Raw genomic sequence first — 18,060 nt, 5'->3', positions numbered from 1 at the left:
TTTTTAGCATTTAGGCCTTATTGAGGACAGTGAACATATTGTTATTAGTTACATAAAAATAATTTAGATGTCTTTTGGAAACACAGGTTTTAGAAAGATAAGGGAATGATAGAACTAGATGTTTTCCAGGTGTAAATATGGTTTGAGTAGTATCTTCAGAAAAAAAATGTCAGTTTGTATCTCTGATATCTCAGATTAACTGAGATTGTCTTTAATTTTCCTTCCCAGGCGCTATTATGTCAGAAAACAGCTATTATAAAATACTATCTTAGTGTTTAGTTTTTGTGTTAGACAAAGAAACACAGTTATTACAAAATTTCAGCATTGACTTCATGTTCTTAATAGAACATGACTAAAAATTATGTCTCTTGACTTCACTCAAGTTCTTGGCTAAATAATAGAAATTGAGAAATCTATTTCATTTATCCCATTTGAGCTGTTTCTTGGTGCAGCTGTCTGGTTGTCATGGTAGAATAAACCAAGCCACATGTTTGGCTTGAATGAGACTTTTGGGAATTAATTTCAATTGAATGGGATATTCTTTAATAGGTGAAATAGGGAAGTCTGCTATAAAAAATGGCAGGCTGCACAGCCCATTCACTGTTGTCTGAAATATTGGGGAACAGGGAAAACACCCATGTCTTTATAGTTGCTTCTTGGGTGAAGTTGTACCTGCAGACTGAAGACCAATTCTTGCTTTCTGCTTTTCACTGAATTTAGAAATCAGATAGTGCACAAGGCAAGGTGATGAAATCAGATAGTGCACAAGGCAAGTTGTAAGATGCACTTCCTGAGATAGTATTTTAGAAATGCTCATGTTTGAGAAGTGCCAAGATGAGAGAAGATTCAGCATTTTCAATGTTGCCATCACTAAGCCTCAGTTTTTAAATTTGGCTGGGTTTGAGCTGTCCCTCTGGAGAGATAATACTTCTGAATTAATGCATTTTGGCTAAGGTTGTAAAAGGATGATATGTCTAGTTGGCATCATGTGTTAAGTGCAGCATCATGTACACAAAGAGATTTGCACATAATTGAGAGCCGTTTTTTATGAAGATTTAGTGGCCAAAGCAGTAGCTTCATATGATGCTACAGTCAATTCTGATACCAGTCTATTTACGTAAGTTTTTTCAAATACAAAAGTGAAATATGGCCATCTGGTTGTTTTCTCTGCTTAGCAGCTGATTACTGAGTGTTAAGTACTGTATGACTCTTCAAAAGGCCAATTTGAAATGCCTATTCATATTACCTGATTTGAGTGCTTAAGGCAATGCAGGTACAATTCATGGGACCATAGGAAGCCAGGTCAGTATGTAGTCGATAGAGATGGATGCTTCCCCAGGAGGAATATAAAACACCTCACTGATGAATCTACAGTAGATTATAGGAATATATTCTCTGTCTCCATGTCTGAGCTGTTGTTCACCACACTTGAATGATTATTTAAATTTCAGCTGAAAGTCTTAACATCCCCTGCTAATGTTCATACCACTTCACCTAAGCTTATCTGATATTTTGTGTTTTGCTTTTTGTCTGGTACAGCAATAAGATCAGAAAAAAATTCAGGGGTTCAAGCGTGTTGGCTTTCTGGCTCTGTGTAACAAGCTTTTCTCTGAATTTATTAATTCTCTGATTCTTTGTTTCTTATACCAATTCTTAAATTTTCTTCTGATATTCAGGGTAACAAAACTAGTGTATTTTTAGTTACTCTTTAGTTACATATTAATAAAACCTTATGGGGACAGCAGTGTTCTTCTGATCTGCTTTGTGTCACTTGGTTGTGTGTTGTCTTAGTTCCTGTAGTGAAAGCTAGTTATGAAGTAGTGAATATGACTGGAAATGAACAATTGAGTGTAGCTTCTTTTTAGAGCAGCATTTTAGAAGAATTCTGATGCATTTTGAAAGGGAGATACCTGGGAAGGACTTTGTTTAAAGGTTCAAGAGTTATTAGAGAGGTGGGTGTTGACATAGTTCACTTTTTTTGCCTTTAAAACTTTTTTATCCTTTGCCAATTGCCATTCCAGCGCATGGACATGGATCGTCGCAGAGAGGATGCCAGAAACCCTAAACGTAAACCTCGCTTGATGGAGGAGGATGAATTACCATCCTGGATTATTAAGGATGATGCTGAAGTTGAAAGGCTTACATGTGAAGAAGAAGAAGAGAAAATATTTGGAAGAGGATCCCGTCAGCGCAGGGATGTGGACTACAGTGATGCTCTCACAGAGAAACAGTGGCTGCGGGTAGGTTGTTTGTTGGTTGGTTTTTACACTTGAAATTTACTCATTTGTGGTGGGTTTTTCTTCTCATTTTGGAGACTGCACCAGGGAGAGCACAATTTTAGGCCTAAAATATCCTCATTATCCAGCTTCTGCTGCTGTGTTGAAGATATGAGTAAGTTTGGAACTGCACTGCAGAAGCATAAATCAGTCTTACTAAGTGCTGAGTCAGGACTGTGATAGCATTCTATTGGAACTTTTCTTATTTGCATGGATCTTACATCCTCAGGTACTTTTGTAAGTGTTGTCTTTCAGATGCATGAAGAATTCTTCAATACTCATGAAAACCATAAGTCAGTGTATATTAGAACTTCCTGTGCTGCACAAGCTTATTATATTTTTAAATGCCTGTATTTAATCCTTTTAAGAATTTAGAAATTTTCACTTAAATTTTCTTTCTCTCAGGCTATTTAATTTCCAAGTATTTATTAGCTCCATGAGATCAGAACATTTCATAAATTATTTAAGAATTTAAGACCTGAAAGCAAAGATTCTACACTGAAATAACACCAAATCTGGGATTTTGTCTCTTGCTGTTCTCTGAAATCTACATTCCATGAATAAGAATGCATGTGTCTTTTCATTGTGGTAGCAAGAGCATGGTAAAAAGGTGAGGAATGATTGTTGGAAAGGCTTTTCAAAAATTTGATTATAGCATGATTTCCAAAACTTATAAATTAAATGTTATAAGTGCACAACTAATTTATGTGGTTTGACAGAGTCAGTTATGTTTAAAAAGCTTGTCTTGTTTGGTTACAGACAATAACAACAAGAATATATAGTGTAGGTTTTGTGTATAATTCACTAAAGATATGTAAAAATCTTACCCACTTAGTTTAAAATGGGGTGTTTTGGAGACTGCATGGTGCATTACTGTACCAAGAGCTAATCCAGACCTGTTGCTTAGGGGAGAAAAGGCCTGATTTACTCACGAGCTGTAAATTTAAGCAAGTCTTTGAAACTGCAGAGGTTTGATACCTGACATTTTCAAGCAGTCAGTGGAGAAGAAAGATCTAGAAACATAAGCTCCTTTTTGGATTCATGAAGATTTACCTTATCCTACAGTGGAAGCGTATGCACTATAATGTACATCTACTCGGGGTCATTTCAAGCTACTTCTTTAAATGATGGAACACTAGGTACGGCAGCAGAGAAGTTTGGCTTTTGTGTTTCGTGACTTGACTTGGCTGCAAATATTGTTTTGAGTGCTTTATTGTCAAAAATAGCAGGCCTAAAAGAAATCCTCTGATCCCTGTCATACTGCAGGCAGAATCATCATTTATAGTAGGAGTTCAGGATCTGACTTCTTCTAGGCATTTCTGAGCAATGAACTCAGAAGTCTGCAGTGGATTGTTTTTAACTGTTTGGCTTTTTACTGTATTTTATTTGAATTTTCCTGTTGGATTTTAAGCTAATTACATAATCCTAGTAACTCTGCTCATGCAGAGTAGACTGATACCACTTTTTTTAACATTTCTTTGTGTCATAGGAGAGTTGTCTCCCAGTTCAGTAAATTCGAAAAGTTAACAACTATGCTTATGCAGTCTTTTCCCATAGTTCGTGTTTTCTGAATCTCTTGATTGTTTTCACTGACTTCCTATAGTTGTTCTACATGTGACTGACATCATTCTACAAGTTTGATCAAAAGCTAGACATCAGAATTCCAGATGCAGCATCATTTGAATAAGGAGGACTTCTTTTGCATAACTTCTGTGGTACTATTCCTCACAGTTCAGTAGTTCATTTTCTAACATTGAAGGTATTGTCTCATGCTAAATTTTTGATCCAGTATAAGACCTTAATCCTTTTCTGTGGCTCTACTTCCTTCCCAGCTTTTCAAAACTATGTTTCATATAGTTGACCTTTCCTTCCTATGAGGATTTAGCATATGCCCTTGTTGAATAATTTCCAAGTTTTCTTCACCAAAATTACTCCCAATTTTAAGCCTGTCCTTGGGTGAACTTCTGGTCAACTTGGTGTTCTCTTGAGATTTAGTAGGCATACCTTCTATTTGTCTTTCTAAAGACAATAAAAACACTGAAGTGGTGGACCATTTGATAAAAAACTATAAAGGGCTACTCTGAAAACAATTTCCTAGCAGGTCCCCATATGCTTGGTAGTAATTGTTTTCATTGTTTGCTTCTGAGACTGTATTGTGAGGCCAAGTTAGAAAGCTTGCTAGGCAAGATGGTACATATACTATACTACATATACTACACCTTTTTTGCCATGCATTGTTATTCTGTTGAGAGAAATTACTCTCGCTTCTCCTATTGAGTAATTAAGCACGTTTTCAAATTCATTAAGTTGCCTTAGGACAGACTGCTTCATAGTGCATTGTAATTACTACTATAATTCTACTGTATACATAGTTTAACATGCTTTCAGGTGCACTTGAGGGTATGATGAAACAAATGGAAGCATAAGAACTGCTAATACTTTTTGGTCTCTTCAGTGGCATTACATTTATAACGTAACATTGCTTGTGCGCATTCAGAATAAAACTACGTCATTGAGTAGATAATGAAATGTAAGTAATGTAAGTTTTCTGGATTTTTAAAAATTATCATATTTTTCATGTGCGTGAAACAGAAACTTGGGTGTGACAAACTGTTCTTTGTCACACCCATTGAGCTCTCAGCAGCATTTTCATGTCTTTGAGAGTATGTTTGATTTTTCTGTGATGACATCTCTAGAAGATGTAATAATAATAGTGTACAACATATTCAAGGGAATACTTAACTGTGTAAACATAAAAAAAGGTGGTAGATGCCATTTTCCAAAGGTAACCATGGGCCTATTTTTATTGCAGTATTACAAAAGGAGATTTATTTACCAGCAGTGAGGGACGCCCCTCACTTTTGTTCTCTTGCTGTAGCTTCTATTGCAGTTTTATAGCTATCTTCTCAAAGGGTTTTCTGAACAAAACCTTGCATTTCTGATCAGTAAGTTGGTTTCATAATATTAGTGTACAGTACTGAGCTGTATCTTTTATGTCTTGGGGAGTTGATTAGATCTTTTTCAAGGTGTTTTGCCTCATTCAGCAGCCACAGCTCTTGATTGTGGAATAGGTGCTGGTTCTTTTTAAGTTAGACCATGAACTCTCTGCTGATACATGCCAACACTGGAGAGTGTAGTTCTGGTTCTGGCAGATCCCAACAGGACTTCAAGGGCAGTGTACCTTGAGGTCTGTATGTATGCCTGTACACTGACCAAGTATGTCAAGCTCCTTTCTTGCTAGGAGATAAGTAACTGAGTTTAGAAGCAAGGGACAAAATAATGACAGAAGCCAAACCTGTGATTGTAGGCAGTATTTAGTGAGATTGTGCTGATGCCCAGAGCAGCCTGTAATTCATTGACAGTCTCCCAGGAAAACTCTTAAGACAGAAACAGGCTTCATCACTAGCTGTCGCTGCAGCCTGCTGTTCTATAACTGTTGGCATGACAACCATATTTCCTTTAAAAAAAAAAAAATCTGGCAGGAGGAGTTTACTTCCTGATCTACAAAGCATTTATATTCTGGAAGTATTACATGCTCTAGCAGATTCTGTCCCTGCACCACTTCTAACAGAACTGCAAAATACTTTGCTGGTTCCCATGGCATATTACTTTTGAGAGGGGTCATCTACTAAGAATTTGATTGCCTGAGACAGGGTTCAAGAAACAGAGGATTTATTTGAGTAGGTAAAAGACCCTTAAGACTGTTGCATCTGGTTTCAGCTTCTCATGCAATTTAATTGCTGGCTAGGTGACATAAATAAAGTCGTAGTCTCTAGTTGTCCTTGTTAATTTGAAATAGCTTTATAAGTTGGCCAGGGAAACATACCTGAGTACAAAATTAACAGCATCTCATTTATGTCAGGCAGACATGTAAAAGTCATGCTTGTTTTGCTGATCTAAAAATTCTAAGTGAAATTCATGCATTTGGGTTGTAATTAGTCAATCTTATGTTTACTAAAGTTATGTGGAATAATAAATCAAACTACCTAGCAGGAAGAAATTTGTGTGTGTTTTTAACTGTTTCCTCATCAACTGGAACTTTAACTTTTTGATTTTACACACTCTAATAATCTGTTAACATGTTTGATAGCAAAGATAATAAATTTAGGCTTATTTGTTGGTACAATTTGGTATAAATTACTAAAAGTTTTCAAGTAGGTTTGTGTTTTATTAGAGAACTTCACTTCTATATATGTAACTTCAGAATCAATACTAGGAAGGTATTTTAAGACATATTTTTGTAAACTCGGGTAGTGGAATTTGATTTTATAGTAGTGTTTTGCTGATGGTTAGGGTCAGAGACAGACACCAACTTAAGGCATAGTGTAATTGACTATAAATCAAAACTGCAAGGAGTCACAGAATGATAAACTAAGCAATGCACCTAGTCATTACTACAAAAAATGCCTATAGTGATTAAGAAAGGTTACAGTTACCCTACTTTACCCTTCATCCAGATCTACATATCAATCCAGGGAAGGTGTCACAGTGAAGGTCTGGAGAACCATGCCCAGTAGCTGGGAAATCCTGCGGTGCATCCACCTTTGCAGGCAACGAGGCTTCTGACTTCGCTGTGAGAGTAGCCCAACTTTTATAATAAGCAAAATACCATTATTTCTAATACAGAAACGTCAGGTTTTATCCTCCTATTGGGTGTCTCCCAAAGCCTGGCCAGGACTCAAGGAGGAACCAAGGGAGTTGGCTCCGCCCACAAACAAGGCCAGATGTGGCCTTGTCCTGTTTCTAAATACGGAAAGGTAAATACATGTTTCACCAGTGAGCAGGTACATATATCTTACTGCTAATAATGCTTCACTGATTAATGGATGCATACAACTTTTGGTTGGAGGGGTCATCTAGAGGTCAGCTTTGGCACAGGTCCTATTGTTTAGGCCTTACTACATTGAGTACTGAAATACCTGTGTGTAGAATTAGCATTGCAGCCTGTATTTGTCTCAGTGTGTATGGAAGCTGAAATTCATAGAAGAAGGGGGGGGGGAAAAGGTTTTACCCAGTGGATAGTTTACTGCATAGTTCATGTATGTAATACCCCTGCACCCCTGGTTTTCTCTCTTTATTTCTACTCTATAACATTTCTGGTTGCAATTGCAAAGTTTCCTGAGTTGCTGCTAAACCTGTTTCACAACCAAGTAAGTGAGTATTTGCACAGGACATTTGAAGAAAATTGCATTTTGATCTAAACCCTGCTCTGTAGTGTTGAATTGCAGATGCAATTGAATTTCTTAAGCTGTACGGGAAAATAAATCTCATGTAAAAGACTGTTACTGGAAGATTAAAAAGTCCACCATCCTAAGGTGTTGTCGTCTATGACCAGTGACCATCAGAATGATCCAAGTACTATTTTCTAATATTCAGTGTGAGGCTGATAAGTTTTATGCATGTAGAAGCTGCTTTTTGAAAGGATAGAGAATTGGACATGACTTCAAGGCCTCATTGAATGGTTTTTGTATTTGGTATACTTACTATCTACCTTTCACATCCTTTTCATTAAATTCAATTCAGAATCTACTTAAGAAAAGGAAAAAAGGAGTACTTTCACACTGCAGTGAAATTAAAGCTAGTGAAGCAGAAAGGGTATTTTCTTGGTTTTTCATGGATGAGAGGGAATTTAAATGCATCTACCTTATAGCTTTGGTTCACTATTTTGGCAGGATGGCTTTGTTAGTTTCTAAGGGAAAGAGCCTGATCACACTGGGTGACTTTCTCAGAAATTCTTTTGTCCTTTCTCAGAATGTGGAATCAGGGTCAAGAGTATTAATTTTGGAAACTAAACAAGTACTTAGAAATGCTTCTTAAATACTTCAGAGATATTCTCAATAAAGAATTTTTTTTTTTTTTTTTTTTTGGTGAGAAAGACTTCAAGTCAGGAAATATGAACAGCTCTTTAAGCTCTTTACAAGGAGTACCTACCAGTAAAACAGTGCTGTATTTTCATAAGATTCTTTTTATTTCAGTCTGTGATTTTGACTATACAATGTTACATGTAAAGTGCCATAACACATATTAATGTGCCTTCACGTGGAATTGTACATCTGTTCTCCTCTAGAAAACCTTAAATAGTAATGCCAAATAAGTACTTATTTTTAAAAAATGTGGGGAGTACTGTTAGCATTAGAATAAAATAAACTTAATTTTCTTTGAAATAGCTGTATCCTCTCACATGCCAAGTTTTATAGTCTGGAAGTTGTGAGTTTAAAATCTGGGTTTCATGTTTTGTTATATTATTACTGTTTCAAGTGTGACATTTTTTATAAGAAGAAGCAGTCCCTGTGGTTAAGATGCCAGAAATACTCCTTACGTGGAAGGTCAAAATTCTGATCAGCTGCCTGAAAGAGACTGAGGGGAGACCTCATTGCAGTTACAACTTCCTTGTGAGGGGAAGAGGAGGGGCAGGCAGTGATCTCTTCTCTGTGGTGACCAGTGACAGAGAATGGCCTGAAGTTGTGTCAGGAGAGGTTTAGATTGGGTATTAGGAAAAGGTTCTTCACACCAAAGGTATTTGCATACTGGAAGAGGCTCCCCAGGAAAGTGGTTACCAAGCCTGACAGAATTCAAGCAGCATTTTTACAAAGCTCTCAGCGCATGGTATGATTCTTCTGGTGCTCCTGTGCAGTGCCAGGACTTGAACTCTTCGAACTCAGGATATTCTATGACTCTAAAACTGAAACAAAAACAACTATTAAGTAAGTCACAAAACCCACACAAACAGAAGTCTGCATTGAAAGTCTAAAACATTGTTGTTGCTAGGGGCATATGACAATGGAACAAGAAGCGGCAAACATTTTAATATTTGGGTCAACTGCATTGTTATGTTCTCTGATACGACTTGAAAGTAACAACTGTAGGTGCTATGGTAGCTAACCTTCTGTCACCTATCAGTTTTTTAATAAAGACATTACAAAGATCTGCATTTGCAACATGGATAAGTTACCCATACCTTTCAAAGTGTATATTGTGGCCAAAGTATTTATTCACTCTGTGAAAAGGGAGCCATTTCATATTTTGCCTTGTCATCGGAGGCAAATTGTAAGACCTTTATTGTAAAAGGCCATCTTCTGAAGGTAGACCTGAGCAGGTGATGGAAGGCTTTATGCTGATGTTTTTAATGCAGTATGCATACAGGCAAAATAATTCTTCTGATGGAGTGGTGTATGTATGCAGAGCGCTCTGCTTCTTCTATAGAAACTACTTCTGTAGCAACTTAAATGACAGCAATTTGTCTTTTCTTGTAAGTAAACAAGTATGGAAACACTAACGTAACAGATACGGAAGAACATGGAGGTTTCAGTCTGAATTTCTCAAAAACTATTCAGCCAATGCTTAGGCATGTCGTGACTGGCAATTAGCTTCCTGAGTCATCCTGAAGTACCCTGCTTGATGAGTACAGTAGTATACTTACTTATTCTAGCAGTAAAATTTTAGCCTTAAAAAAAAAATCCTACAAAAACTTGCAAGTAACCACAAACATGTAATTTTGTCCCATACTCTGAAATTGGCATGTTTAGCAAGTTAGAGATCATAGTTCCATGGCTATTCATTATGTATTCTTTTCAGAGGCATCTGACATTTTTAGCTGGGTTTCAAATGCAGAACCAAGGACTGTTGTTGCTTACAGCCTTTCTTTAGTTTTTTGTATATGCACCTATGCTATGCTATGCTATGCTATGCTATGCTGTGCTATACTATACTATACTATACTATACTTTATGATACAATACAATACAGTACATTATTTTGTTGAGAAACTTCATGTGCTCTTAAGTCATTGGCTTTTTCAATAATTCTTTGTATTGTTTGTAGGTAATAGTTTGTGCTCATCAGACTGTGATTTGCAGTGCAGCTTATTTCAGAACAAAAAAGCCTTCTAGACAGATACTGGTCATGTTAGATGTTTACTTCTAGGTTGTAATATGCATGTTAAAGGGTCAGGCTCTACTGTGAGTCCTGGCATGGTCATATAACTGCACCTTCAGAAGCATCCTGAAGACATGGAACTCACTGCATCAGTGCTTAAAGGTAGCATCACAACATACTGTTTTGGTATAAAATACATAAAAGATACATATAATTTCATTTTTTCAGCAAGTTTTCCAAATTTTGACTTAGTTTCATTCCATACAGTCTTCCTCCACATTCTAAGTTATTAAAAAATTATACTGGAATTGTCACAAAGGGGTACCTCCTAGTATTTCTTATTTAAATACAGTCTATTTCTAGAAGAAAATATTTTCCTCTTTTGGCATAGGAAGTGAGTATTCTAGCCTCTTACAATATGTTTTTGTCATATCATGCTCTCTTAACACTGTGTGTTTCCCATTCTTAATTGCCTCAAAGTACTTACATTAATAATATGATAGATATTTAAACCAAATTTCCCATGTTACTGCAAAAATCTTTAAGATATTTTCTGTGAATAAGTAGGTACAAGAGCTCTGTGAACATCCACTGAAAAATAATTAAGCTATAATGGTTTCTGAAAGCTGTTACTTTTTTTCCTCACATATTAATTTTTTGCAAGATATTTTATGTTTTGTTTTATTTTCTCAATTTTGCTCCCATTTAGTTACGTTCCACATTTTAAACTTGGAATAAAAGATTACTGCTTGAGAATATGTGAATATACTTAAATATAAGAGAGAAGAAGAACATATGAAGGAAAATATTTGATTGTATGACTGTTGGCAGTAGCTGAGTTTACTTCAACATACGCAAAAATGCCGGTTCAAACTTTGTACTATTGGCTTCTCTTGTCACATTATTAAGAGCCATAGGTTTCAGGGCACAAAAAAAAATCAGCTCATCTTTAAATTAGAAGCCTTGTGTTAGTCTATTAGTCTGTTAATCAAAAAGAGAGAGAACTTCTACTGTTTTTCTGAGCAGTTTAGAAGGCACCACTGACTTATCTGTTTACGTGAGAGATAAAGAGTTCACTTATTGTAACACTACTGATTTATATCAAAATTAGTGATTTCATGCTGGAAATCTGCTTTTATCCCTTTGTGTTTTAGTTCTCACCTGTGTTGTTTCCATAATAGAAGAAAAGGCATCCTGTTCTTCATAGGAAACGCTCTACTAAGATATGGTATCCTGCTGTTGAGTATGTTGCAGAACAAGAGTTTGTAATGGCTTCTTACCTTTTTCCAGTGCTTAGAATTGTCAATTTTATCTTTACTATAGAGCAGATAGATGCCTGTTGCTGCAAATATTTGCAACATTCAGTGGAAGCAAATGTCCTGGAAAGAGTTAAGACTGCAGTTTCTTTGCAAAGAGCTGGTCTGATGAGGGTATAAACCTTGTCTTTATACCAGGTATTTTTCTGATGTAATTAGTAGGGTCTTAGAAGATAAAGGAGACAAATTTTTTTGAATGAAGAAGGGCTAAACACCTGGAATTTTTTTCAAAAATAATTTTTAAAAATACATTAATTCCCATTCTTAAATTGAATTTTTAAAATCTTTTTCATAAGGAATTAAAATCAAACAGAAGAAATCTATCTTTAGTTGTTACATTATGAGATGCAAAACAACATCCACACTGCTAGTCTGCCAGTAGGAGACAAAGTAAGGATTTCCTACTTTTTCCACAACAGAAGAATGTCATGTTTATAAAAAGGTAAATGCCAAGGGAAAAAAGACAAATTAACATTGCTTAGAATTACCCAGAAACCTGCAACAGTAGCACTATTTCACAAAATGTAAGATAAAACACAGTTGTAAATACTTGCCTCAGAACATGGAAAAGAAGCCATCCTGAATAACTGTTTATTTATTAGTAGTCAGATATAAGTGTGTTTCTGATCGGTTTTGTATGCATGATCTCCCTTGTAAAACAAACATCTTAACCTTAGTGGGAGATGACAAATCCTTGGAATGCTGAATTCCTTTTTGTTCTTGGTTTTGGATGTGGTTATTATTGATGAATATTTCCATAACTTCATTGCAGCATGTTTCCTCCTCTTCTGTGATATTTGTCTGTGAGCCTGAATGGTATGTAGGTGTTAACAGAAATACTATTAAATTACACTAAGTTCTAAACTAATTCATGAACTATTTTAGCAAATCATTAAAAACGAAATTTAAAAATTACCTCAGAAGAGCAACAGGGCAGTAAATCCCTTCAGTAAAAGATTTATTATAGACCAAAGAAGGAAGTAAGTTCTGGAAGCAAAACCCTCAGTACAAGCTAAGCTATTACAACCTTGATATTATTTTCCTTCTAAACTTTTGAGATGCTAGGGAAATAAGGAGCATGTGTTCTCAGAGAGAAGCATGTTTACTGCTGACTAAATTCCAAGCTTATTATTTTAAAGGAATTTAGGAAAAAATGAGAAAACTAATCCCCCCACCCCCACCTCCTGGCACCCACCTTCTTCTCAGAAAAGGTGATTTTCTCATGCAATTAACTTTCGTTGCCCCTTGTGTAGTGAAGCTAATATACTTGTTCAAGAAAAAGCATAACAATAGTACCAATTATCTCACAATGCCTTTGTCAGTATAGAGTCCTCTACACTCCTGTAGTAGGCTTTCCTGAATAAGAATAATTTTTATCAATCTTAATAAGACTGATAAAAATTTCAAAAGGAGGAAATCTTCCCTATTTTCACTTCCTCACTGAGTAACACCAGTCACTAAATGCTCCAGAATCTTGTCTATGCAACAAGCATCTGTGTCTCTGACATAGTGAACAAGATAAAAGGGAAAAAATGAGGCATCTCTATCATGGCTTAGATTTTACTTCAAGATGGATTACTTGTGAATCTGAGGCTGGGAAACATGCCTGCAGTATTTTCATTACAGTCTTCCAGTGTCTTTCTTAAGTTAGTTATATCTCATTTAGTCTCTCAATTTTACTTCCAATCATACTTCCAAAGATACCTGCAACTATTTCCAGTAGCACTTTGTTAATGATATTTAGTCTTTGAGTTATCAATATGCTGTAACGTTCTGAACTATATGAAGGCAATCTGAACTACTCAGGATACCTTGTACTTCAGAAATGCTATTATAAGATCCCTTTTGGAATATGTTTGTTTATTGTCTGGAAGTTTTCCTATGTAATACTTCACAAGTCCGTTATAAATCGTCCTCCAGTCATGAAGGAGAGAGTTTTTCCCCCTGTGTTCATAAACAGGCTATTACCCTAAGTGACAAGAATTCTTCAGCAGGTTATCTAGCTTTCTAAAATGAAGGGAAGAATGTTTGAGAAGCACAAACAAAAAACCCCACCACAAAAAAACAGTTCAGTGATAAAGAGTTAAGAGGATGATATCAATAGTTTCTGGCATAGAATTATTTTAGATTCCTCTCCCATCTTTCTGTTGCTCCTACGTGAGGTTTTTAAAATTAAGTCTTCTTGGCAAGACATTTTGAAAACTGTAGAAGACAATTACAGACCTGTAGATCTTCTCAGAGTGTGGCTAAGTAAATGTAGACCACAGAATAGTGATGACTTTTGGGTATTTTCACATTCAGGGTCTTGACATAGTGAGTATGTATTTCTCACTGCTCTGGTTGAGCAAAGTATGTATCAAAGCATGATATGGTTGCTCCTTTCTATAACTCAGTTCCTTCCCTCTAATGGAGCACTTCATGGTGCTCACTGAGCAGACAAGCAGTGAGTTCCTGGTATCATGAGTAGTTAATTGTGCTCTTCAATTTCTCTGTCCCCAGTTTTTGAAAATCACATTTGTGCAAAATCGCTCGAGGAGTTCCATTTAAAATCACTGTTTGCCTTTTGCAAGAGGGACAGATTAGACTAATTACAGATTTTTTTTTTTCTTTTTAACAAGATTTCACTTTTTAACAGAAGAAAAGTTTACATGCTTGTCAGTGGGTTTTGTTATAACTTAAAGAAAGTTTATCAGTGCTGGCTCTGTATGATGCTTTATTTAATAATTATCATATCAAAGATGAAGCTTCAGCATTAAGATATCTTACATCAAGATTAAATATTAGAATATTTGACCTGAAAAAATTTTCTCAGACCCAAAAGAAAACTCTTGTTAAAAGCTTTGATCCTATTAATATTTTAAGTCATTACCTTTTTTTTTAATATTAGACTTCATTGCTTTGGTTGAGGCCATTTCTCTTTAAAGATAACTCATATTTTTGTGTGGCTATGTCAGAGCATTTTGGCATCAGTCTTTGAATCAAAATTTAGGAAAAAGCTATAATTTACATTATTGTTCTCCTTAATGTCTAATTAAATATAGGCAGCTGGAGTTCCAGTGGAAATAATTGGGCAACTATTAATAATTTTCAAATGCAAAATAGAAAACAGTCTATCTTCTCCTACTCCTTAAAAAGGTGCTTGTTTCAGTGATGTGACAATGCAGACCCTTGTTTCATGAATATATGGCTGAAGAACTCATTTACCATATTTGATGGAATTTTAGCCTGTGTAAGAAGATAATGTATTACAAGTTGATACGTTTTTTGCAATAATTGCATTTTGAGTTTTTAGAAAAAACAATACTTTTATGAAAGCAAGTTAAACCTGGATGTAATCATGAATTCTTTGCCTTTGACAGATTCTGGTCTATATTCTGTTTTAGTTTAGTCTCAGAAAAACTAGACTGGTGAATCTGTTGTTCAGTAATACCCAACAAGGAGAGGAAATTGAATTAAAATAACTTTTCATCAGCCTTTATAATTATTTTCAGGTCGTACTGTTGATAGAATATCTTAAGCCCTTTCATATAATTGTCAAGTGTTAAAGGCATTTTTCCTCACAGTCTTTATCTCGTATACTGATGTCTGTGGTGTTGTACAGCAAGATACAATTGTGATGTAAGGAAACTTGCTCTACAGAGCCAAGAAACAATTCTAATGTGAAAGTTAGAAGCAGTCCCAGATGTCAGGAATGATAATGGTAAAAAAATAAGCAAGAGAACTGGATTTTGAAGAGATCTATTTAAGAATGTGAACTGCAGTGTGAAAAGTTGAAGTCTTCATTGGTTCCCAGATTTAATCAGAGAACAAATGTAAAATAAAGAATGGTAGGATTTCAAAAAGAACAAGACAGGGAAAAACAAACAAACAAACAAAACCAAAAAAAAACCAGGAGAACTTCTTTTGGAATATCAATACAATATTCCCAAGATCATGTTGAAGAGAGAAATTGGTAAGGCTAAGTAGATGTCATTTTAGGGTTTTTGATGTTTATTGTCAGCTGTCCATAGGGTTCTTTTCTTCCTTTCTTCTCTTCTAATGTGGTAAATGTGAACTTCATTTTGCAAAGCAGTTATCTGCTGTTCATTACTGCACTACTGACATAATTTTTGGTTTTAAGTACTTAACAGCCCTTAACCTTAGTGCCTTTTGGCCAGTAGTTAGTAAAATGCCCTGTTATTTGTTGTTCCCAAAAAAGCTCATTCTTTTGGAGATTTTGTATGATTGGGTTAGTATTTATGTTCAGGGAGTTGGTAAGGTGGCATGGTTTTTTTCTGTTCACCTATGTTTATGTGCTTTCTCTTGAAATACTGCATTTAATTACCATGCTAGGGTATTTCTTCACATGATAGTGTTAGAATAGCTCTCTTTCAACTTTGTAAGTTGGATAGACACAGGGCATTGATGTTAAGGGATGTGGCAAGTTCTCTGAATGTTCATCTTGTTAAGATAAAATTGAAGAAGGACACAGGAAGAGTTTGCATGTCCTGTGCTTGTGTCCCATTTCATCTGAAGAGCTTCAAGCAGACTTACTAGTTGGCTCTCTGCCACTTCTGCTCTGTGTCCAGTTTTTAGACTGTAAGTAGTACCAATAGCTTTCACTGCCTCAATTTTCTAGTTACCTAGTCGTTTCCAGTCAAAGGAAAACTAATTATTTACTGCAGTGTTTTACCATCTAAATGAGACAGGCCTTAGACACCAAAGCTGATTTTATGATGAGCACTTCCATTGATTCACTCTGCAACCACACTTGAGTTACCTGATTCCTGTAAAATTATTTTAAAACATATTAGTTGTGTAAGGCCTACACAATTATTGACTTGCAGAACACAGTAGTGAAAGAAAATTGAGCTGTTAGTACTAAATCCTTATTTGCATCTGTAATTCTGAATTGAAAAGGTGTTGAGTCACAGTGCTGTATCATAACTGATAGAAGAATACATGTGTAATATCCTGTCCTTCAAATAGAGAAAAGAAATAGTTTGCATTTTATCCTTATTTTGTTTCTGTTTGGAGCTCATGTATCAATGTTGTAATGATGTTCCCTAATAATACTTCCACCTCAAAACAACTCTTCTTTAGGAAAGGTGAAAATCTAATTGCAAGCAGCAACAGGGAGACAGAGTGTCTCAGAAGTAACTTCTGCTTGCCTCCTGAAAAATATATATTTGTTCTTGGGAGGAGGAAGCTTCTTTTTGGAGGAAGAGAGTTTGATTTCTTTAATCCATGATACATGTGCTCTTGCCTCTTTAGAAATTAAATTGGTTTGTGTACGTGGACTAGGTTACAGCAATGAGTCAGAAAAGCAGGTACATTTTGTCAGTACACCACTTAACACAGGATCCTTATATTTCACTGGCTATTTGCCTTTCATGAGATGCCTGACAACTTAAAAAATTTGACATAATATTTTTACAGCTGTCTTTGAAAAAAATAAGGTGTACAGACTTCTTTTGGTACTGTTTTGTCCAGTTTCCTTAATGGAAGAAAAGTGAAATTTTTATTAGTGTACCATTTTCCATGACTCCCTTGCTGTTCACCTCACTAATACAGAGACATTTGAACATGGGAGATGTCTGTGTTATTTTGCACTCTCACACAGCCCATCATCTGTCAGGAACTGGAGATTTGTGCCTGAGATTTGTATCATAATCATGCTGGTAAAGGTTTGGAAGGGCATTCTCTTCAGTGTAGCACGAAGAGCTCAGTCAGTTGAATTAGCTTAATAAATATGTTGCTGCTAATACCCACATCCTTGGATCATATGTAGAAATATGCACAGAGCATTAACCTATCCGCTGATAATTGATTGATATAATACAGTTTTAAGCCATCTTCTGAGACAGCATATAAGTTTAGTTTTAAATGTCATTGTTTATGTAATACAAATTTGTCTCTTGAGAACAAATGTTAAGAGTTGTAATATTTTTGAGTTAAAATTTTTGTACTGCTTGTATTGTCAGAATGATTTTCAAATGGGGTCACTGTGGTCTTAAAGCTGTCTCAGTTTACATTGATGCATAGAAATTTTGAAAACTTAATATAGTAATTGATTGATATATTACTGGTTAAATAGAAAGTTTAACGTTTGATAGTAGATTTGTAATTTGCTAAGAGTTCCTTTGCTACCTTCTAGTTACTAATTTTAAGAGTATATGTTAGTTTACTTGGGTTTTATTTTTATCATTTGTCTTTACTACATTGCTATATGTAATATTAAAAAAAATCCCGACTTTTCACTTCTATCTTTTCTTTTGTTAATATTTATTTCCTAAAATAATGCCTACTCTAAGCAAAAATTTTATGCAGAGTTCTAAAGTCAGATGGTTTAAACTCTGTGATGACAGGACCACTGTGATTTCTTTTTGGTGGTAGAAAATCTGTTAAGCAAGCAAAAATATAAATATGTTGTAGTTAAGTGAAGTTTTTTGAAGGACAGAAAAATGTTTACAGAAAAAGTTAACAAAGTTAACAGAATGATGACTTGGTTTGGTTTTATTTCTTTTTTAAATTTCTTATAAATCAGATTAGATTATTGTATCAGTTTCAGTAACCAAAACTTGATCTGTTCTCTGTGGAGCAGTAGGAATACA

General features: G+C 35.3%; 1 protein-coding gene across 5 annotated transcripts in view; it reads left to right on the top strand.

Annotated features, from left to right (window-relative positions):
* The window catches only part of SMARCA2 (SWI/SNF related, matrix associated, actin dependent regulator of chromatin, subfamily a, member 2), a 118,903-nt gene that overhangs the window by 78,676 nt on the left and 22,167 nt on the right, over window positions 1–18,060 (top strand). For all 5 annotated transcript variants that reach the window (XM_053969119.1, XM_053969120.1, XM_053969118.1 and 2 more), the window contains one exon: window positions 2,022–2,240. In XM_053969119.1, coding sequence (XP_053825094.1) covers window positions 2,022–2,240 — 219 coding nt within the window. The remainder of the gene's footprint in view (window positions 1–2,021; window positions 2,241–18,060) is intronic.

This window comes from Vidua chalybeata, chromosome Z (genome assembly GCF_026979565.1).
Source record: "Vidua chalybeata isolate OUT-0048 chromosome Z, bVidCha1 merged haplotype, whole genome shotgun sequence".
Lineage (NCBI taxonomy): Eukaryota > Metazoa > Chordata > Aves > Passeriformes > Viduidae > Vidua > Vidua chalybeata.
The sequence above is the reverse complement of the archived record's forward strand: the minus strand, read 5'-3'. Positions and strand labels throughout refer to the sequence as shown.